The sequence below is a fragment of the Leishmania martiniquensis genome, chromosome 35 (assembly GCF_017916325.1).
Source record: "Leishmania martiniquensis isolate LSCM1 chromosome 35, whole genome shotgun sequence".
Taxonomy (NCBI): domain Eukaryota; phylum Euglenozoa; class Kinetoplastea; order Trypanosomatida; family Trypanosomatidae; genus Leishmania; species Leishmania martiniquensis.
In genome coordinates, this window is record NC_090170.1 from 36,730 (window position 1) to 57,300 (window position 20,571).

At 56.8% G+C, this 20,571-nt stretch overlaps 9 protein-coding genes across 9 annotated transcripts; all 9 read right to left on the reverse strand.

Moving 5' to 3' along the window:
• Positions 1-1,105: 1,105 nt before the first annotated feature.
• On the reverse strand, positions 1,106-2,605 carry LSCM1_00760 (uncharacterized protein; the record flags this gene model as incomplete). Its single annotated transcript, XM_067318398.1, has 1 exon — positions 1,106-2,605. The coding sequence occupies one exon, from the start codon at positions 2,603-2,605 to the stop codon at positions 1,106-1,108; it is 1,500 nt and encodes a 499-aa protein (XP_067174503.1).
• A 584-nt stretch (positions 2,606-3,189) lies between these two features.
• LSCM1_00761 (uncharacterized protein) lies at positions 3,190-5,406 on the reverse strand (the record flags this gene model as incomplete). The annotated part of the gene is made up of 1 exon (XM_067318399.1): positions 3,190-5,406. One exon carries the CDS (start codon positions 5,404-5,406, stop codon positions 3,190-3,192), a length of 2,217 nt encoding a protein of 738 aa, XP_067174504.1.
• Positions 5,407-6,681: 1,275 nt separating this feature from the next.
• On the reverse strand, positions 6,682-7,782 carry LSCM1_00762 (uncharacterized protein; the record flags this gene model as incomplete). The annotated part of the gene is made up of 1 exon (XM_067318400.1): positions 6,682-7,782. One exon carries the CDS (start codon positions 7,780-7,782, stop codon positions 6,682-6,684), a length of 1,101 nt encoding a protein of 366 aa, XP_067174505.1.
• Positions 7,783-8,748: 966 nt separating this feature from the next.
• On the reverse strand, positions 8,749-9,450 carry LSCM1_00763 (uncharacterized protein; the record flags this gene model as incomplete). The annotated part of the gene is made up of 1 exon (XM_067318401.1): positions 8,749-9,450. One exon carries the CDS (start codon positions 9,448-9,450, stop codon positions 8,749-8,751), a length of 702 nt encoding a protein of 233 aa, XP_067174506.1.
• A 724-nt stretch (positions 9,451-10,174) lies between these two features.
• Positions 10,175-12,226, reverse strand: LSCM1_00764 (uncharacterized protein; the record flags this gene model as incomplete). Its single annotated transcript, XM_067318402.1, has 1 exon — positions 10,175-12,226. One exon carries the CDS (start codon positions 12,224-12,226, stop codon positions 10,175-10,177), a length of 2,052 nt encoding a protein of 683 aa, XP_067174507.1.
• A 955-nt stretch (positions 12,227-13,181) lies between these two features.
• LSCM1_00765 (uncharacterized protein) lies at positions 13,182-14,099 on the reverse strand (the record flags this gene model as incomplete). The annotated part of the gene is made up of 1 exon (XM_067318403.1): positions 13,182-14,099. The coding sequence occupies one exon, from the start codon at positions 14,097-14,099 to the stop codon at positions 13,182-13,184; it is 918 nt and encodes a 305-aa protein (XP_067174508.1).
• A 983-nt stretch (positions 14,100-15,082) lies between these two features.
• On the reverse strand, positions 15,083-16,831 carry LSCM1_00766 (uncharacterized protein; the record flags this gene model as incomplete). Its single annotated transcript, XM_067318404.1, has 1 exon — positions 15,083-16,831. One exon carries the CDS (start codon positions 16,829-16,831, stop codon positions 15,083-15,085), a length of 1,749 nt encoding a protein of 582 aa, XP_067174509.1.
• Positions 16,832-17,740: 909 nt separating this feature from the next.
• On the reverse strand, positions 17,741-18,589 carry LSCM1_00767 (uncharacterized protein; the record flags this gene model as incomplete). The annotated part of the gene is made up of 1 exon (XM_067318405.1): positions 17,741-18,589. The coding sequence occupies one exon, from the start codon at positions 18,587-18,589 to the stop codon at positions 17,741-17,743; it is 849 nt and encodes a 282-aa protein (XP_067174510.1).
• A 1,134-nt stretch (positions 18,590-19,723) lies between these two features.
• On the reverse strand, positions 19,724-20,332 carry LSCM1_00768 (uncharacterized protein; the record flags this gene model as incomplete). Its single annotated transcript, XM_067318406.1, has 1 exon — positions 19,724-20,332. One exon carries the CDS (start codon positions 20,330-20,332, stop codon positions 19,724-19,726), a length of 609 nt encoding a protein of 202 aa, XP_067174511.1.
• Positions 20,333-20,571: the final 239 nt, after the last annotated feature.

Below are 20,571 nucleotides of genomic sequence, written 5' to 3' on the forward strand. Positions count from 1 at the left end.
TAAAGGAGGGCTATCAAGAGAGGTGTGAGGCAGCCAAGTAGCAACACCAGGTCTCACGAGACGCTTTCGACTAGATCAGATTTCACACTCGGCAACAGCTTGTGCAACATATGGGCCCACCTACTGCGCGACACCACTGTTTTCTTCTTTTGCAGAACATAGGCATCAGCACAGTTGCCACTCACTGCATCACACTTCGCACAAGCTCACGTTTTCCCAAAAAATACGGTTAGATGATGATCAACGATGTCATCGCCTTTTTGCCTTTTGATTGCCAACACGTGATAGAACGCCCCATAGTGGAGGTAAAGAGCAGCACGGTATTGATGTACCGGAAAGAGGGGAAAACGCGACCAAAAAGGGAAGATGAAAGCACGGAGTGCGTGGCATCGTTCGCAAGAAGGCACCGAAGGTATCACAGATAACTGCGCAGAGGTGGTTATCGTGCACTGGAGCCTTTGCATGAGCAGCTCCAGGAGCAATTGGTGGATATCCGTCGACGCGCACAGTTTCCAGAGGCAGTCTTCAGCGGCAAAGGCACAGAACATATAGCAAGGAGAGAACAGACGGAGCGAGGGGGCACTTGAGCTTGCTTCCAACATGCCCGGAAGTAGCCAAGGGCTATGGTCGCATTTCGCAACAATTCGTGCACCGACGCTCGCGCGTTCTCATGGACAAAAGCCATATTCTTCACCAGGGAAAAGCAGCACTCCACTGCCCTCCCATTTACGCTGGCGTCCGCCCGTACCTTCACCCCCGGCCCCACCAAATCCTTTTTGCTGTGCGCCTGCAAATACCCCCGCTAGCCGCTTAGAAAAGTGTTCAGGAGAAGGAGAAAGCCAACGGATACAGAGAATAATAATAATAGAACTAGACATCACGAAAAAGAACGCTCTTCTGCAAAGGAGGAGACATCGCGCACGCGTGACGGAAAACGGCAACAGGAAGCCAACGAGATAAAGCAAACACCCATACACACACACACATGCACGCACACAAGCCACCAGAGGGATCGGCCACATCAAAGAATTCATGGAGCAAAGACATCAGCGACCCCTTTAGACCTGCACGAAAAACCGTGATGAATTACAGAAGTAAACCAAAGTCACTCAACGAGGAGAATGCGCGTCTGGTTCGCGTAGCCCTTGACTTTGTGATCAGCGTGGATCACTACGCAGTGCTCTCCAGCCTGCACATAACCCTTCGATTTGGCGAATCGAACACCCGCGGCCACGCGCGCCTCCTTGCCTTCATCGTGGCCGTGCTTATCTGTGTCAAAGAACACACTCTCCACGCCTTGTGTAATGTTCAGCTGGCGGCACGTCTGCAGACGCGTCGTCACGCACACAATCGGGCAGTTCGGACGGTACTTCGCCACCAGCCGAGCACTTCGGCCCGTGTTGCTCAGCACCACCAGTACTTTGGCCTTCGTCTCATATACGGAGTTCACGGCACTGCTGCAAACAGCCTCCTCCGCGCTCATCGGAATGGGCTGCAACTTCTTAATGCTGTTGAAAAAGACATATTCGTTCACGGCACTCTGCGCCTCTAGGCAGATGCGGGCCATGTACTGAACCACCCCGTTCGGGTACTTGCCCTTCGCCGTCTCACCAGACAGCATCACGCAATCCGCTCCGTCGAAGACAGCGTTGGCGACATCCGACACCTCAGCGCGCGTCGGGCGGGGGTTGTACGTCATGCTCTCCAGCATCTGCGTCGCACAGATGACCGGCTTTCCGGCAACGTTGCACTTGCTCATCAGAATCTTCTGCGCAACCACCACCTTCTCCGCTGGGATCTCAACACCGAGGTCGCCGCGTGCAACCATGATGCCATCGCTCTCCTCAATGATCGAGTCGATGTTCTGCACGCCCTGGTGGTTCTCGATCTTGCAGATGATCATGATGTCGCGCCCCTTCGTGCCAAGCGCCTTCCGCACCTCACCCACCTGATCCGCGCTCCGGATAAAGGATGCAAAGATCATGTCCACGCCCTGCTCCACACCAAACTGCAGGTCTGCATAGTCCTTCGTCGACACAGCAGGCAGGTCCACATCGCACCCCGGCAGGTTCACGCCGCGCCGGTCGGAAATAGTGTGCGCATTCGTCACCGTGCACCTCAGCGTCTGCTCGTCCTCGCGACTCTGAACATGCAGGATCAGGATGCCGTCATCGATGTAGATATAGCCGCCAGGGCGCACTACCTTTGGCAGGTTCGTGTAGTCGATGTAGAACTTCTCCTTGGTGCCCTTGTCCGCAAACGAAGGGTCCGTCGTCACGCAGCACGTCGCGCCCTGCTCCATCACGGCCTCGCCGCCAACGAACAGGCCCGTCCGAATCTCGGGTCCCTTTGTGTCCAGCGCAATCGCGATATTCACACCGAGCTCCGCAGCGGCCTGGCGCACGTTGTTGATCGTTGTCTGGTGGTACTCATGTGACCCGTGCGAGAAGTTCATCCGCGCTACAGACATGCCGCTCTGAATCAGTCCCTTCAGCGCCTCCACGCTCTGTGTGCTGGGCCCGATCGTGCACACGATTCGGGTAGCGCGGTAGCTCGCCAGCGGCTCAAAGATGGAGAGCGTCAGGTTGTGCGCCAACTGCGACATGGTGCAGACTGAGGAAGAAAGGAGTGGTTAAAGATGGACTACAGCAAGGCCGGAAACGACGACTTGGAAAGTATAAACCTTAGGCGCGAATTCTGCGCCGCGTCGGTATCGCCGGTGTATGGCCTCCAGGAAGCAGAGAAAGCGAGGAAGAAGAAATGGTGAAAGTGCGTGGATCATCGATTGTATACAAAGATTCGTGTCGCGTTAATCGCAAGGGCTTGCACAGGGATGCGAGCACAGAGGAGCTCCCAGTCAAGAGAAAAACACCGACGCGGGTGGCGCGGAGAGACGTTGGCGATCAACGCAAAACAAGCACCCGCTTTCCAGGGTCATTCGCTACCTACAGTAGCCCCAAGTGGTGGGATGGGAGCCGATGATTCCTCAAAAGAGGTGTTCGCGGCAGGCATTGCTCCGTTGACGGGCTCATCTAGTTGCAGTGAATGTCGCCAACCTATGCGAAACCAGCAGCAATAACGGTCGAAGAGGAGAAGGTATCGGTGCGATGCAGATGCGCCGCATATCTAATCACAGCCCTCATGACCTGCGCGGTGGGGGAGAAGCTGAGTGACTGCGTAGAAGAGGGGTCATCTGCTTCTTCGGGTCGTCAAAGACAAAGAGGGTGGCTCCAGCGTCTTGAAGGAAAGGTGGCACAAGACGGATGCGACCTCGGCTGCGTGGCCGCTTTTGGCGTGTCGTAGCGGTATTGCGCGAAACCCAGTTCGCAACACCCGCACCGGAAGACAAGCTGTACATATATCACGCGAGCCACCATTGTTTGTGCGAGCGGTCACAGAAAGGCAAAGGACTGCGATATCCTTTGACCTTCCGTGGAGCTCTACTCTTTCGTTCCAGTGGGGGTAGATCGCAGCAGGCACAGCGGTGGTCTCATGCGACCCTGCTTCACCGTGAACCCACACCCGCAATGACACGTGGGTGACCTCAGCTCCGTCGAAGGTGGTACCGAGGTGCGATCCGCAGATGAGGTGCAACGCAATGGTGAAAGGGGTGGCGCAGCACTCTGAGTTGACGTCACGCAGGTACGGGGGCTTGAGAACGTAGCCGCATCCGCCGTTTTGATGCGTGAAGAAGCCCTCGTTGACGCGAAAGTTCTGATCTCGTGTCTGCCAGTTTAGCGCTACGAGCTGACAGCCGAGGCGCCACATGGGCATAGGGTCGTAGTTGGAAGAGTCGATGCGAGTACCCGCGGGGTAGACACGGGAGAGCATGCGGGTGTTCTGCAGCGTAAAGTCCGCCGAGGAGCACGCCTCTAACCGAGACACCTCCCCTTCCACGTAGCTTTGAACGTTGAAGGGCTGCTCATCAGCGCCCCACGAGGTGGATCTAACGGTCCCTATCGAGACGCATGCAGAGAGGTCCAGCGCGGTGGGCAAAGGTGCCCGGCGGTCTGCGCGAATGCCGCTACCTGTCTTGTCCTTGACGTCCTCCACACCGGCGGAGTTCATCTTCCATTTCACAAGAATCTTACCCTTCAGCTTTGCCGGTGTGTAGGAGGATGAATCGAGGCGGGAGAAGAATAGGCGCTCCTTGAGGACGCTTCGAAGGATGTCCGCCATACGGTTTGTCTGCTCTGTGCCTGTGTGCACTTCGAGGGACACAATCACAGGGAATTCGAGAGGGTTCCAGGCGGTCTCAGGATTCTCGCTAGGGTTTCTAAACGCGTAGTCGTTGATGGTGCGGATAACGTCCTCGAAGGCGATCTTGGTAGTCATGGTGCGGCCATGATACACAACAGGTACACCTCCGGGGCCGTCCCAGCAGTCGATCTCAACACAGCGGCACCCGGCCAGAAGCACGTCTCGGTACATGCCACACGAGCTCTCGGAATTGAGCTGATTGCCGGTAAGGTAAGTGTTGTGAGAGCTGCTGATAAAGTAGTGTGGCAGCGGGTGATCCATCGAGTCAGTCAGCTGAAGTTGGCGCGCATCAACGACGGAGTTGTGGTGCGGGTGCAGAAGAAATGCGGTGAAGGCGTTCAAAGTCATTCGATCTGACTTCTGGTTTGTGAACAGACGGAATAAGGACGCGCAACGCATTGGCGTCATGGTGGCGTCTGCGGTATTCGGAATGCAGAAGCGGGTGAACTCCTCCGCGGTCATGCCAGCTGCGAGGTCTGATGCCTGCCTCTCATAGATACTGCGCGCCGATTCAGCCTCGTTGAAATAGTGAAAGAATTCACAAAACTCCTGGTAGTTGAGGCATGTGTCTTTGTCACTGTCACACAAGCGGAAGCGGTCCGCGAACTCCGTAGCGGGCACTCGACCAAAAAGCTTCTTGACTAGTAGCGATGTTTCATTGAAGGAGAGCTTTGTCTTTCCCTGCTGCGTCGCGATGGACCAATATCGCGCAGCAGACAAATTTGCTTCGCTGGCGCGGCTCGCATCGAGAAAGGCGCGGCGGCGCTGCTCTAGAAAGTCGATCCAAGTGCTGCGCTCCAGCTCTGTACCGCAGACGAGATTCCACATCCAGCCAAACTTGGACTCCACCTGAAAGCAGTACTGAAAGCGCTTGAGGCCCGCTTTACTGGAGATTTTGTGAGAAGGAGAGAGGGGGCGAACGGCCCACATGTCAGTAAAGAGAAGAGAGCTATGGTTATCTGATGCCGGCTGGTACTGTAGGCCGTCACCCATGGGAGAGAAGGAGATGACCACCTTCTTCACACTGTAGCTACGTGTCACGCGAAGAAGGGGCACACCTTTTTCGTTCAGGTCGCCCGCTAGTTCGGCACAGTAGCGCTCCAGAGAAGAGTCCCATGAGTTCTCCCCGCTCAAAGAAGACGACATGATGACGCCCTTGTCTGCTCGCCGTGCTCCTTCTGCAACGGGGCAAGGAGCGACGAGCCCACACGGGGGAGAGGACGGGCTCCCTCCTGCTCTGTAATCTGTGTGTTGGGACAGGGAAGCGAGTGGCGCGTGAGATGGAGAAGCGCAGAGGGCGTCGAGAACGAAAGTAGAGCAAAGCGAGAATAGTGATTCATGTGTAACAGCATGAAGCGAAGCGGCCATGTCGTGCGGCGGAGCGCGCCGATGGCGCTGGTCAGCGACACCACGTGAGAAAGGTATACACTGTGTCACGGCTAGGGTAACCGCATAGCAATGCAGTTTGGTGAAACAATGTCGGAGGTAGGGCAAGTGCAGGCTGCACTTGCCCTCATACTCCCCATCATCGCCGTCCATGAGTACTCTTTCATGCAGCGTAGGCCTCCCCGTCAGTGCAAAAGTAGCGGCCGGAAATGTCACAGCGAACGAAGCAGGAAGGGTCCAGGTAATCATTCTCGTCTGAGTGTGTGTCAGCGTAGCAGTGTGAGCTCACGCACCCTCATTCGAGCAGGCTATTATACAGTGCTCTCGTATCGGCAGCGCTTCATCATGTCGCACAACAACCTTTTTCTCTTTGTCGGCCGTCGGCAGGCAGTATGTCGTACACAACGCCATCGCCTGTTCCTCCATGAGGCCGCCAAGAAGTGGATGGCATGTTGCGCAGCAACACCTCTCTCCTGTTCTACTATGATTGAGAACACAAAAAAAAAAACGCATGCGTACAGCGCTCGAAAAGGCGCGCCGCTCGGGTACTGATTTCAGCGGCATGGCCCCACATCTTTCGAGAGCTGGGCTAATGGACGCACCGCTTCCTTTCGTCCAGTGCAAGTTTCCTACACTGCCTTGTCCTTCTTTTAAAACGCCGATAAGACTTCACAGAGGAGCGAAGGCGAAATCGCGCCCAGACTTCCTTCACGGAAAGTGCGAAAATGAAAAGAGAAAATGACGACTGCAGGGCGGCACACGAGGGTATGTGGGCATAACATGAGCGGGTGCTTACCCGTATAGAGAGAGAGCGATGGATACGCACATGTTGCGTGTGTTCATTGGTAGCCGCTGCCCAGTATGCCCTTCACGACCGATGAGTAAAGAACAAAATGGAAACATGCAAAGTTGCTCATGTGCTGGACAAATGGAGCGACCGTGAGCGCGTGTGCGGTGTGGTTGCTGGACTTGAAGCACGGAGCAAGGGACAGGAAGAGCTAGAGGGAGTAAGAGAGAGAGAGCGCCGCCACGTACTCAAAAGTGCACCACTGACTTGATGGCGTCCAACAACTTCAGCTCGTTCGGGAGGTATAGACGCTCGTGCAAAGGAAACGGTGTGTCCAGGCCGCACACGCGCGTCGGCGGGGCTTCGAGTGAGAGAAAGCAGTCCTCCGTTATGCTAGACACCAATTCGGCACCGTACCCGCTTGTCTTAGGCGCCTCATGCGTGACGATAGCCTTACCCGTCTTCTTCACCGAGTCTGCCACGAGCTGGCGGTCCCAAGGCAGCAAGCTGCGAAGGTCAATGAGCTCTACGGAGATGCCCTCCTTGCGCGCTATCTCTACCGCCTTGGCGGCCACGTACACTTGAGAGCCGTAGGTAACGATTGTCACGTCACGCCCCTCGACAAGAATTCGGCCCTTGCCCAGGGGAAGAGTGTAGTAGTCTGGGTTCACCTCCTCAACCGCGCTGCGGTAGAGAATTTTGGGCTCAAAGAAAATGCACGGGTCGTTCTCTTCGGCACACTTGAGCAGCAGGCCCTTTGCCTCTGACGGGGATGACGGCATGACAATCCTCAATCCAGGGCAGTGACTGAAGTAGCCCTCTACGCTCTGCGAGTGGTAAATACCCCCGTGACCCACCGCAGAGCACGGTGCGCGAATTAGCATACCGCAGTGAAAGCTGCCCCCCGTTCGAAAGCGGTACTTGGCAGCCTCGTTCACGATCTGATCAAAGGCTGGAAAGATGTAGTCGGCAAACTGCACCTCGGCGATGGGGTGCCAGCCGACAGCAGCCATGCCCACTGCAAAGCCGACAATGCCCTGCTCTGTGAGCGGCGAGTCAAACACCTTTTGCGGGCCATACTTCTTGCGCAGGTCAAGCGTGCAGCGAAAAACCCCGCCGAACGCGACGTCTTCGCCGAGAAGCACTGTCCTCTCCTTGGAAAGTGCGTGATCGAGGCCCGAGTTGATCGCCTGGAACAAGTTCATCTTCACACCGTTTCGCCTTGCCTCCTCTTCGCCAGATGCAGGTGCGAATTCGAACGCACTGGGTTGAATGTTGCCATGTCGTTTAGCCGCCGCCGAGTTTGCTGCCACGGTCGCAGTGCCGAAGATAGCGGAGAGTCGACGCATCTTGCTGAGGGGAGGCGCAGACGAAGAGGAGCGAGCGCGCAACGGTCAAAAAAGTGGTTGAATGGAAAAAAGGAAAGGCGGCCGCTAAAAGGACAGCGTCGAGAGAGGGAACTCTGGAAGGTCAGGTGCGTCGCAGCGGACCAAGAAAACGCATACGACACCACTATACTCCGTGATGACAGCCGAGTGTTAGCAGAGCCTGACGCTGTGCCGCTGCACGTGTGATAGAGGCGGAAAAAAATGTGAGGCGGTGGCCGCACAACTCGAGAAGGCCCGAAGAACTTGTAAAGCCTAGAAAGCGAAGGGACGGAAAAAAGGTAAACCAACCTGGGTGCGGCGATGTGAAGAAGCGAGTGAGTCTGCGAGTGCGCGCGTGTGCATCGAACCTGGTAAACCACTCTTTAAAGAAGCGGGCTTGCTTCTCTGGAAGGCGACCGACAAGGCACGGGGGAGAGAGTGACAAAAGAGAAAGGACGAAAGGGCGATGTCCAATGCGATAACAGAGCATGCGGAGGCGCTAAAAACGGTCAAGAGCTTGCCAAGCGCGCGTTACAAGCCACCGCAGGTGATTCACCAGGGCATGAGAGAGAGCTGGGTACGTTAGTCGGCCGTAAATGCAGAGCGCCGCAGCTACCATATTGTCACCCTGAATCCGAAACGAAGAGCTGCGATTCCCTCGCACACCACGATAATGCAGCAACACATCTGTTTTGTAGTGAGGAACAGACATTGCACTTCTGTGTAAGCGCACCCCGAGGCACGCACTTTAGGGGTTCGCAATAATACAGAAGAGCAGCTGTCACAAGGCTTGAGGCTGTCATGGCGAAGAGAAGGGGAATGAGAAACAGCGATTAGGGGAACACGGCTGCCGCTTCATCACACACACACGCAAGCACTCCTAGACAAAAAAAGGCTGCGAGCGAGCGACTTACCAGCGGATTTGTTGGAGAAAACGCGATCAAAGACCTATTGGTACAGGGAAAAGTTGAGCTGGCGCACGGTGGAGTGCACTGACTCCACAGTACATGTGCGATAGCGGATGCAGGTGCTACCGAAGACACTGTGCTCTCGCAGAGGAGAAGCATCGTGCAAGGACATCGTTCCGTCGTAATCATCATTATCGCTCTTAGACGGGCGCACTTTCACCTTTCGCGCCGCTTGTGACGCGGTACGAGCCCCCAGGCTAGCCGAGTGTGCGGGGATGTCTGGAAGGGAGGGTGTGGGGGGAGACGGCGAATGCACTGAAGTGTTGCGTGAAAGTCCCGCTAGTGTGCGGGTGCGTAGTGCCGCGCGGGTGAGCTTTGGCGGAGTGTTGGCGTCTACACTCGAGTCGGTCGTGCTGGCCAGCTCTTCGAGCAACGTGCGCGGTCCTGCGGTGGCTTCTGTGAGTTGCGGAGGTGAAGAGCAGCTCATCATAGAGCCGCTAACCGTGTGAGAGCTAGCTGCGGTCACCCCTTGAAGAGCCTCGGCGAGGGCACCTTTCGTTACGCGCCGGCGAGCTGAGGAAGGGCGGGCAGCTGAGGATGACGCGTCCCGCATATGGGGAGCGCGCAACCGCTTCTCCGCGGCAGACATTGCAATGGAGGTCGCATAAGCAACAGGGTCAAATGCCGACGACGCCTTCGTGCAGTTTCGCCCTGGTATCGCTTGCTTTTTCTTCGGAAGCATCGCAGCAGCGCCCCGCACACGCGGACGCTAACGCCCTTCAACCCTCACGCGTTCAATGGAGAAGTCCTGGACGTTGGCATGCAGAAACTTAGAGAAACAACAAAAGTAAGGAAGAGGAGAAGGATATCGATTCGACGGTCTCTCTATTTCGGGCGCGCTGGGGGTGCGCTGGTGCATGCTGTGCCATTCAACCCTTGGCACAGAGTCAAATATGAAGCAGAGGGTGAGGATAGAGAAATTGAGGCTACGTCACCTCCTGTGGGAGGTGTAGAACGTGCGCAAAACAAAGGTCATCAAAAAGAACGTCCTCTCTGAGCCCTTGTGCATCTCCGTGTGTGTGCGTGTGTGTGTACGCCACCCACACGGCCGCCTTTAAGATCACATATACGCACACGCGCACACACAGACGCTCTCTCCCACCACGAAGAAGCGGTAATGCGACAATTAGATGTTTTCTTCACTGGAAGTACATTGCTTTCTGCTCCTTCCTGGTGTAGAATAGACGAATGATACAGGTGTGGATGACATGCCCAGCGAGAGGAGGGTATTCAGAGGCCCTGGCGGGCAAAGGAGAGAGGGAGCAAAGAGCCTCGAGCGTGGAAAACAAAATGGGGAAAGGGAGAAGGAAATCTTGCGCTCATTGTCGAGAGCCACCGCTGGAGGAGGCTCAACAAACGCTTTACTGACGCAGTTTTTTGCGCTATTATACATGGAGCACATTTACCTAAAAACATGTCGCGTGGTCGGCCCTCTCGCACGCGAAGAGCTGGGCCTCTTTTAGCACCATCAGCTGCGCATCTTTCGCACGTCGCACCAGGCCCGCCTCGTACTGTGACCATCGCCTGCGTTCCATTGAGGCAACATCTCGGGAGCGCAGCAAGACTTCGTTTCTTCGATGACGCTCCGCCTCGTGCGCGGCGCGGTGGGCATCACGCTTCGCCTGTCGTCGGACCTCCAGCTCTTCGTGGAGGTGCACCATTCGCGCCGCCTTCTTTTCGGCCCGCTCCGCTTCTACTGCCGCCTTGTGGTTCATGCGCTGCGTCTGCTTCGCCTGACGGATTTGCCGCTGCTTCTCACGCTCGCGAACGCACTCACGCTCAAGGAGTTCACGCCCTTCCTGCGCGCGATTGCGTACCCCAGCTACCCGCTGCCGCCGTGACTCCATCTCGGCTGCCAACTCGGCGCGGAGGCGCTGCAAAGCGTCACCGAGCTCTCCCGCTGACATGCGTCCCAAGGCGGCGTCCGCCTCTCCGTCCACCCACGCCTGGCGCCGCTCAGAGCCCAGTGCCGCTTGCTTCTCGCGCAGCCGTTCGCGCAGTAGGTGTATATCCTGAATCACCAAAGCCTGATGCGTCTGCCACTGCTCCCCCGCCTTCTGCGCAGCAGCGCGTAGCTGCGCTGACTCCTCTCTCACCTGAGTCGCTATGGCGCTTTTGTCGGCCGCCGCCTTCTCCACCGCAGCAGCGCGATCGTGAAGGAGCCTCCTGCGCAGCTGCTGGACATGTTGCTTGTGCTGGCGCAGTGCCTCCTCCTGCTCCCGCCTGGTAGACGCGATCCTTTCCTCATACTGCGCTTTCATCCTTTGGATTTGTCGGTGGTGTGACTGCATCGCCCGCTCTCGCTGGGCTCGTACTCGTTCCTCGGCCTCAACAGCATCTAGGTGGTGCTGCACAACCTCCGCCTCGCGCCGCCGCTCCTCTTCTTCCACTTGAGCCTGCCGCTGTAGGTCGAGCTCCGTCACATCGTGCACCGCTACCTCTAGCTGTTGCAGTGCCCTCTCAGCGTTCTCTCGCTGACGTTCTCGCGCGCGCGTCTCGCGCCAGAGCGCTGCTGCGGTGGTGGGAACCGACGTCAAGCTGGAAAGCATCGCGCGCAGCTTCACAGGTGACAGACGCACCCTCTTTTGTGCCGCTTTCAGACCTGCGCGGGTCGAGCACTCCGCTGCGTTCGCAGTGGTGGGGGGGCAGACCGCAACTTCGCGACGATGAAAGAAGCCGAGAGGTTTTGTCGGCGCCCTCTTAGGCGGTGCGTGCACTGGGGCTGAGCTGCACTTGATGCGCGGCAGGGGTAGCTCTGGCACTGTGAACCCCATTTCACGCCCCTCGTGTGGGGGCAAACGCGCGCCGGCCAACGGCCGCAGCATCGGTAATGGCGAAGTCGCAGATGCAGAGGGGGGTAGGGTGGCGTGTGTCGTGACTGGAGCAGCGGCCTCCTCTACCATAGGGGGCTCCGCTGCCACCACTGGCTGGGACGACTGTCCGCGGAGCCACTTTACGATGTCGCGCGTCGCCTCCGGGGCGACAGAAGCGAGGGGAGCAACAATGTATTGCTGAATAAAGGAGTCGTCGTAGACCATGCGCCATAGAGGAACTGCGTAGCGCTCCACAGCCTCGCCGGACAAGAGAAACTCCACGAACTCACACAGGCGGGGTGCAGGCATGCTGCCCTCCAGCATCTCTCGAACAGTGGCACCGCCGAGAGCACGGTACTGAAAGATGAGGAGATACGCAACAAGATACATGGATGTTCTGTGGGCACCGTTGTGTTTGTAGCAGGCTCGATATCCCTGGAGGGCGCCTTCGCACACAGAGGCAAACCTCGCAAGACTGAAGGCGCAATTGCGGACAAGCGTTACTTCTTCAGTACTCAAGTGCGGGTATTGTACCAGTTGACTCGCCACAGCATTTTCTACGGCAGTGTCCCCTTCACCGCTCACTTGCCTCGCGGCACACTCCGCGGCACGAAGCAGTGCGTTCCACACCTCTTTCGTGTGCATGATGTGGACAGACTGCGGTTAGTGAAAGACTGAAACGATTCTGAGCTGCATTTGGTACTTTTGGCACAGAAGATAAATAAAACGGATGAAGTGAAAGGTGTGGTTGGAGGATGGGCGGCAACGTCGTCAATGCTGCTTCATCAGAGGTAACAAAAGCAGCGCGATCTACTGGGGCTCCAAGAGTATAGGAGCCACCGCCGAGGCAAGATCCGCCCCTCGGCGCGCGTGTCGCGCCTACCTCCACGAAGGGTGAAGGGTTGGAGAGGAACGGAGGCACCTAGGTGAGTTGCTGTGGAAAAGACCGCAGCGAAGTTGCGAACCATACACTACCGCGCGTGCTTCCTCCGAGGTCTGGCTGTGCCCACCGCCACCTTTTGAGGAGCCTTCGAGCAGGACGCGGCAGCGACATCGAAGGAAAGGGATGACAACAGCGCTCCTCGTGCACTTTGAGCTGCGCCACCTCTCTTTTTTATTTGCCCCTCATCACCAACCCTCGAGAATATGTATGGGGGGGAGAGGGAATGCACATGCGCGTGAGGGAGCTGCGATGGGGGGGACGACTGTAAGTGATATCCTAGATGACCAAACGAATCAACAGCGCATGGAAATTGCGAGCGGCAGCAAGGCTGCGGCGGCTGAGGTGAGGAAGGGGGGTGAAGGAGCGCGTGCCCGGTACGTGCATCCACACGCACAACGGTATCATTAAAACGAAAGATGTGCTTGTAGTAGAAGATCGACAATGCGACACACCTGCCGCGGAAGCACGTGCTGCAAGTGCTATCTGATCGAAGGTCTTCCTTGGGCTATTTTCTTTCCTACTTAGCAATACTAGCGGCGATCTCCTGCAGGGCACTGCGATGCACGCGGAAGCAATCGAAAGGGGATGCGGGTATAGAAGGCGGGGCTGGTCCATCTGCGTCAACGTCACATTCACATTCTTTGTAAAGTCGCACGATTACTTCGTTCCTGAATGATCAATTTTGAGGTCCTTGACGTTGACGTAGAGGGAGTCGCTATCGAGGTAGTAGCGACCGTTGCCGTGATCACGCATCGTTTTGGCTATTGTGCGCGCCGCCTCCAGCCCGCGCAGCTCCAGGAAGGCCGGGTTACGCTTCACTGCGTTACCAACAAGTGTTGCGGCCTCAGCCTCACCCTGCGCCAGCAGTATGGCGGCTTGCTTCTCCTGCTCTGCCTGCTCCACGCGAAACTTGGCCCGCTCAGCCATCTGCTGAGCTACCTGCTTTGCCTCCACAGCGTTGGTGTATTCCTTGCCGAAGCTCATCTGAGTGATCGATACGTCGGTGATGTTGATGTTGAAGCGCTTCGCCCTTTCCGCCAGCATGACACCAATGCGGTGGCTCACTTCAGGACGCTTGATGAGAAGATCAGACGCATTGAATTGTGCAATAACGGCGCGAATGATCTCATTAATGAGCGAAGGCAACACCGTCTCAGCGTAGTTGACGCCGATGTGACGATAAATGTGGTGCAGGTTCTCGACGTTGGGCTGGTAAAGCACACGCACGGCCATGTTCACCGTCTGCAAGTCACGGCTGCCACTCGCTGTAGGCACTTCGATCGGCTTATTGCGAATGTCAAAGACAACAGGCGTCTCTAGAAATGGGATTGCAAAGTTGGCACCTTCGCCGTAGGTGCGATTGTAAAGCCCGGTGATGCAGTTGAACTTGACGGCGCGGAAGCCGCCGGGCACGAAGAAGACAGACTTGTACAGGGCATAGACGGAAACGCAGCCGAAACCAAAGAGGGCGGACATGCCGACGATGTTGCCAAAGCCGCCGTACGCGTTCATCTTCTTCCGCACCTCGGCCGCCATCTTGGAGAAGTCCGGCTGTGGTGGCACCTTCGGGGGCATCTTCCTGAGAGAGAGTGGCGCTCTGCCTTGGCACCGGAAAATATCTGCAAGAGAGGAGGAAGAGACGGCCAGTCACAGAGAGAAAAAGAGCTTGCTCTCGCTCAAGACGAGAGATGGCGATGTTAATCCGAAGGAAACCAACTACAAGCGAAGTATCTCGGCGCCCACCACAAGCGTGTGCGAGCGCCGGGGAAGAGGAAAGAAACCGCGAGGTGAAGAAGGTTGCAAGGAAAGGCAAAGAAAGGAAAAGGTGATGAGCGCGGGTCATTGGAAAGCGGCAGCAGGCACAGAAAGCAAGAAAAGTGGCCAACTAGTTGGTGACTGCCAGGGAACCGGGAACGAACCACCTGAAAGTGGAAAGGAGGACGCAGCTATTCAGTCAGCTCGGCACCCTGTTTTGCGACCGTTGCGGTGAGTGTCACACCTTCTCCCGCCAGCATCGTCATCTCTTTTACCGGTTTGCGGCCTAGGACAAGACCAAAATGCGTCTCTCTGAACGAGTATTCTGTGCGTGGAGCAGAGGCGAAGACGCGGCGAGGAAGTGCGAAAAGGACGCGCACACTTTCGTTCGCTTGCCTGCCTCATGCGTGCCGTGTCATCTACTGGAAATCTGCAAATGCGCTCACGAGCCGCCACTCCGTCCGCATTGACGGAGCCATCACCGCCGCACAAACAGCGCTGAGAAGCTAACGAATATAAAGCAGAGGCTAAGTTGCATAGGGCGCTGCACGCGTGGCTTTCGCTCTCCTCGTCACTAACGTGGAATGAGGGCGCGGTTTCTCTTAACGGGAGAGGCGAACGGGAGAAGGAGGGAGAGGGAGTGAGGAGCAAGGCGGGCAAGAAACCACGCACATTATATATGAGGAAACGAAGCAAAAGAAACTGAGCAACGGGGCGCACACATGGGAGACGCACAGAGAACATAAGCCCACTTGCACGCTTATACGTGTCACGCTCGCCTCGCCGCCGTAGTTCGCATCCCATCACGTCTGTGGGGAGGGAGAGACCCCTTCGCTTGAAGCAGAAATTGCGCTGAGATCAGACTGTAGCGCGCTAAACCCCAAGTCAATGCCGAGATCTACGAAGCGGTGTCGACCACCGAGCATGACTGCGGCAATAATCAGTTTGCTAAAGGTGCTGGTGTAGCCGACAAAGGATACGCGCGAATCGGGCAGCGACAGCGAAAGCCCGCACCCAGCGTACGCGCTGATTACCTCGAAGAAGGTGCGTGTCATGACGTCGAAACGATCGTTGAGCAGTCGTTCCCGCATGCGGGGCTCTTCGGCGAAGAGCACCAGGACCATTCCGGTGAATAACCAGAAGAGACGCGAAGTCAGCAGACGGACGATCGAGGTGCGAAACATTTGCCTCCACTTGCGATACGTGCGATCGGTCGATATCGGGAGGGCCGGGAGGTACATGGCGAGGATGGTGACAGCTACATGAGCATTACTGTACTCGAGCAGCGGCACGAAGGAAGCGGCGGCGAAGCGGACCACGGCGGCTTGGCAGAGAGACAGGTATAGTTTGTACAGCCATGTGTGCCCACGCAGCGCCCCGTCCCACTGCTCATACCAGAACGGGGCCGCCTGCATTAGTGTCAGGGCGCACCACGCAACGCCCAAAAAGGCCGTCTCGCTGGGGCGAAAGAGAAAAGGGTGGAAGGCGCCTGGCGCTTTGGATGTCATCGCCTCCTGAAATGCCGCGTCCACCTCATCTAGACACCCCAAACAGAAGGAAGGGCGGTGTGGCGAAGCGTGAAGCAAGGCCGAAGAGACGTCGTCCGCTTCGCTTGCGCTCCTCTCCTCCTCGCCGCCACGGCTGCTCGGCGGTACGCGGCAGAATGCAACGCAGAAGCATAGAGAGCCGGCAAGCCGGCGTACGACCCGCACCAAGAGCCACTCGCACAGCATGAAAAAGCGGAGAAAGACAGGAAAGGCGGTGAACCCCAGTGCGCATGCCGCTGTCACAAGGCCTACCACTGCCGCGTCGCTCGCGTACGCCTCCATGGGTAAGAAGACGGAGCTGTGGAACGAAGCGAGAGTCATGCAGAGCACGTCAAACCCACAAAGCTGTGAGCCGTTGAGACGCCACAGCAGCGTCATGAGGGCTCCGTTGACGACAAGGAAGTACGCAAAGGGTGTAACGGCGCTCACAAGAGCAGCAGCATGCAAGCGGCGTGCTTCGGCTCGCTTCCTCGCTCGTAATAGCGCCTCCTGTGGTGTATCCGTCTCTTCGGAAGAAAAGATATGGCGCACTCGGTGCAGCATGAAGATGCGCAGGAGAGGCTGAAAGCTGCTGGTGATCACAACGCCGCCTGGGAGCAAGAGTAGATGCCGAAAAAGTGTCGCGCCGCCAGACCAGCTACCGACGTCTACCGACTGCAAACCGCAGTTGCATACCGAGGACACGGCAACAAAGAATGCATCGATGGAGGTGAGGTGCGGGACTGCGGCGAGAAGGCCCAGAAACCCAATCATAATGAAAGCGCAGATGTAGGCGAGATGGCAAAACAGGTACCACTTCTTGAAGAAATCGAGCTGCTTAATGAGCTGCCGCTGGTCTGCAGTGAGGGGCAGAAGCACTGGCGCCTCGAACAAAAGCTGGGAGGTTCGGGAGTGCGCGTGCCGGAGATCTGTGAGAGGTGGCGGCGGTGGCGGCTGCTCTCCTCCCTCATAGGGGTGATCCTGATGCGGCAGCGCGGCGGGTACACCAACACCGGACGGCGGCATGCCGACGAGAAAGACAAGAAGCTCAGATGTGAGAGTGGCGGTTGTTGGAGGCTGATTTCGCCTCGCCGATGGGAAAGAAAGGCTCAGCGCCGCGCTTCCTCTGACTTCGTTTCAGTGCTTTCTGCAAGGTTCGTGAGGAGAAGTGCACGACCGTCGCAACAAGGCATGCGAGCTCGCTGGAGCTTTTGAGGCAAAGTACATGCATCAAAAAAGGGCGGAGTTGGGAGAGGCGTCTATCCATGGGTGGCAGGTGAGAGAAAGTAACGCATACGTTTGGCTTGGGAGCGCTCGATGCATTTCTTCGGAGGAAGTTCTCGCGGCGAGGAGCAGGGTGGTGCACCTCCCTCCCTCCTCGAATAGCAGGGGCCACAGAGGCTAACTTTCAAGAGGTATGCTCCAGCGCACCTGCACCACCGTTAGTACTCCGCCTTCGGCGTTGTCTCCCTTTCACGTTGCCAACTCATCCCATATTCCTCACTCCACTCACTCCTTTTTTCCTCCGCGCCTCCGCGTGCGGGGACCATGAACGCCGAGGAACGACGACTTGGTTGGCGCAAAGCCTAATAACTGAATTTCATTGAAGCGTGCGCCGAGAGTCGTATGCGATGCAACGTCAATGGCGGAAAAGGGTGGGGTCCCTCCTCTGAGCTATCGCTTCCTCTTTGTGGGTGGCTGTCACACCTACATGCATGCAAGGCGCCTCATGCTCTCTTGTCAGATGTTATGGTAGTACACATCGAAAATGTTCCGCCACTCTTGCCTTCTTCTGAGTAGGGCTGGAAACAAAAAAATAAGCGAAAATATCGCAGCACTCCCATTGGTACAAAAGGGGGAACGGCGGCACCATGTGGGGGCGGGCAACACGACATCTCACCTGATCTCTCGTCTTGTAGCCTCCACGCAGTAGACCTAACGAGCGGGTGAGGTAGAGGGACGGCTTTCCATTAGGGATCCGTACAGCTCGCACAACGACGGTAGGCGGTATTCGTCGCCGTACACACGCCTTTCTAGTGCAGCGCCGCGTTGAGTCTTGATCCGCGTCGCGCTGGACGCGCCATCTCGAGCGCACGTCTCCTGCATTCGGCGATAGACGCGCCTCTGGGCAGCGAGCATTCCATCCTCGACGTGTCGTAGCTGCGCCGCGGTACGCCTACGGTGCCTCGAATGCTTCTCGTGCAGCGCAGCCACGCTGGCGTCATTTTTCTCGCGCACTATTGCCTCCCGTGTGAGCAACGCAGTCGCCTGACGAGTTATGCGCTGGCCGAGCAGGCTGCTTCGACTCGACAAAGAAGCGTCAAGTAGCTCTCTTTCCAAGCGAGCTGCGTCATCGCGGCGCTGGGCAGCCGCCCCAAAGCTGCCTTCCCATCTCAGCTGTGTCTCTTGTTGTTGCAGTACCAGCACCTCGCGCGGGACAGCTATAGGCATGGTACTCAGCTTCACCGTCTCAGAGGTGACGAAGCGGGTCAGCTCCTCCTCGTCTGCTCGACACTGTTCAACCTGTGAGCAGAGAATACGCTCGGAGTGTGCGCGCTCCTCTTGCAATGCGGCGCGCTGCTGCTGCAAGAGGCATTGGGCCTCAGCTCTTCGCAGCGAATTCCACTGTTGTGCCCCATCTCTTTCCAGCTCCTTGAACGCGGTAGAGAGCGTCATTTCGCGCTGCTCGCGATCGCTTTGCACAAGCCCGTCGGCGAGCTCGTATTCACCCATGGTGGCCAGCCTCCGCACGCGGCGGCGCACAGTTCCCTCTTCTGGCGACATCGCAGCTGTTGTGAAGATTGAGTAAAGTTGTCGAGTCCTCGTCGCTGACACCGCTATCCCTCGCTCTCGATCGCGATGGCTCGGCGATAGTCACTTCAGTGGCAGAGCTCCAGTGCACAGTTGTCAGTGCAGCTGGTTGGCGGGCGCGTACGCTGTTTCACGACGCCCTGTACGCATAAGAGGGACTGCAAGCATGCAAAAGCTGTAAAGAGAAAAAAGAGATGAAAGAAGAGGGCGGTGAGTGAATGAGGAAGTCAGTCGACGAGGAAAAAAAAACATAAAAGCTGTTAGAACATATGCCAAGCAGAAGGCCCTCTCCCAGCAGGGAGAGAGTCGCCACACGCGTCGGGACACTCACAGGGCATTCGAGCAGCCGACGGAAAAGTAATGTGGCGAGTGCAGAGGAAAAGAAGACACTTCACCGTCCTCTCGCTTTGTGCGGGTATCAAAGACGTACATGATAGGCGGCATCAAGGACCGGCGCGCGCCTCGGCGACAAGAAGACGAGCATGCGTCTAGTGTCCTCCAAACCCTATGACTCAGTGTCTTATTATGTGCAGATGAGCGGGAAGCACCTTAGCTGGGTAGCCAGTACTGGCTGCATGGGGTGCCGGCTCACCTGATTCCTGTTGCTGTTGAGTCGCTCGGGCTCGCTGTTCGGTTTTCTTCTTCTCGGCTCCATTTGTGGCGCACTACTAAGATCCGGAGAACGAGCACGAGAAAGCGGTGCAGAGGCCGAGAGGGAAGAGGAGGAAGACACACATAATCGGAATCTCCTTTACCACAAGAACCCATACGGTTGAGTGTACGTCACGAAAAATCTCTGTGCCACGCCCCACACAAAAAGAAAAACGTGAGTATGCCTTTTGGTAACGCGCCCCCCTTACCTCGCCGGATGCCACCTCTTACTCAAAGAGTGTACACGCGCCATTGCGCACACTTTACTTCCTATAAAAAAAGATATATATATATATACCATAAAGAAACAGGCCGAAGAGAGGAACACATAATGAATGAGAGGGAGATACACACGCATGCACAGGTGAATGCAGGCTCCATTAACGTCTCCCTCACACATATTCCCCTCTTCCGGAGAGCGTGAACCAGGAGGCTTTGAGGCGCGCACGTGCACGGCTAGTACTCCACCTCCTGGCCCGCAAAAAAGCCCCACTTCTCCTCCCACTCATCAGCCACCATCATTACATACGGTCCGAAGTAAGCCACGTTGTCCACGGGGTGCACCCAACGATCCTTTGGTTCGTAAATGTACTTGTCCTTTAGCACACGGGCACGCATCACACGGCGGTCACCGTGCACAATCTTGTCCTTCGGTGCGCGCGTGCGGGCAGCACGGTTCCACCACCCATGGGCGTTGATGAGGTCGTCCTGAAGGCAGCCCCATTTGTGGAACTGAAGGCCCTCGTAAAAGCACATCATCTTGCTCGCGTACCACTTGCCGTAGAAGCCTAAGTCGCGCGGGTCGCTCTGCATCACCTTCTCCCACGGGTACTCCATCTTGTAAGGATGAGCGTGATCCGTGACAGGGAGGGCGAGAAGGGCGCGGTAGTCGATCTTGTTAGCCTTGATTGCCTTCTGCAGACGGAGAGCGCGCTCGACCTTGTGCGCATTCTGCACAGAGAGGAACTCGCGGTACATGTTCGGGTAGAAAAAGTGGCCGATGTAGTAGCGGAAGCCGGCCCAGATTCCCTGCGCCATGAAATTAGGGGACGTTGGCTTCATCATCTGGGCGAACGGGGAAGCAGCGTGCGTGTGTGTGTGTGTGTGTGTGCGGGAGATACGCTACGAGAGGAGCAAATGCGTGCACTACGTGTTCTCTCTTCCTAAACAAAAGGAGCGACCTGTGAGCCGGGTGTCAGATGTGTTAGTAAGGTGCAGGGCAAGCAAAGCGCATCGGCGCAGGGAGAAGAGGCGCGATGTGCGTATTGAAATCGATAGTGACGAACAACACCATGAGAAAGAGA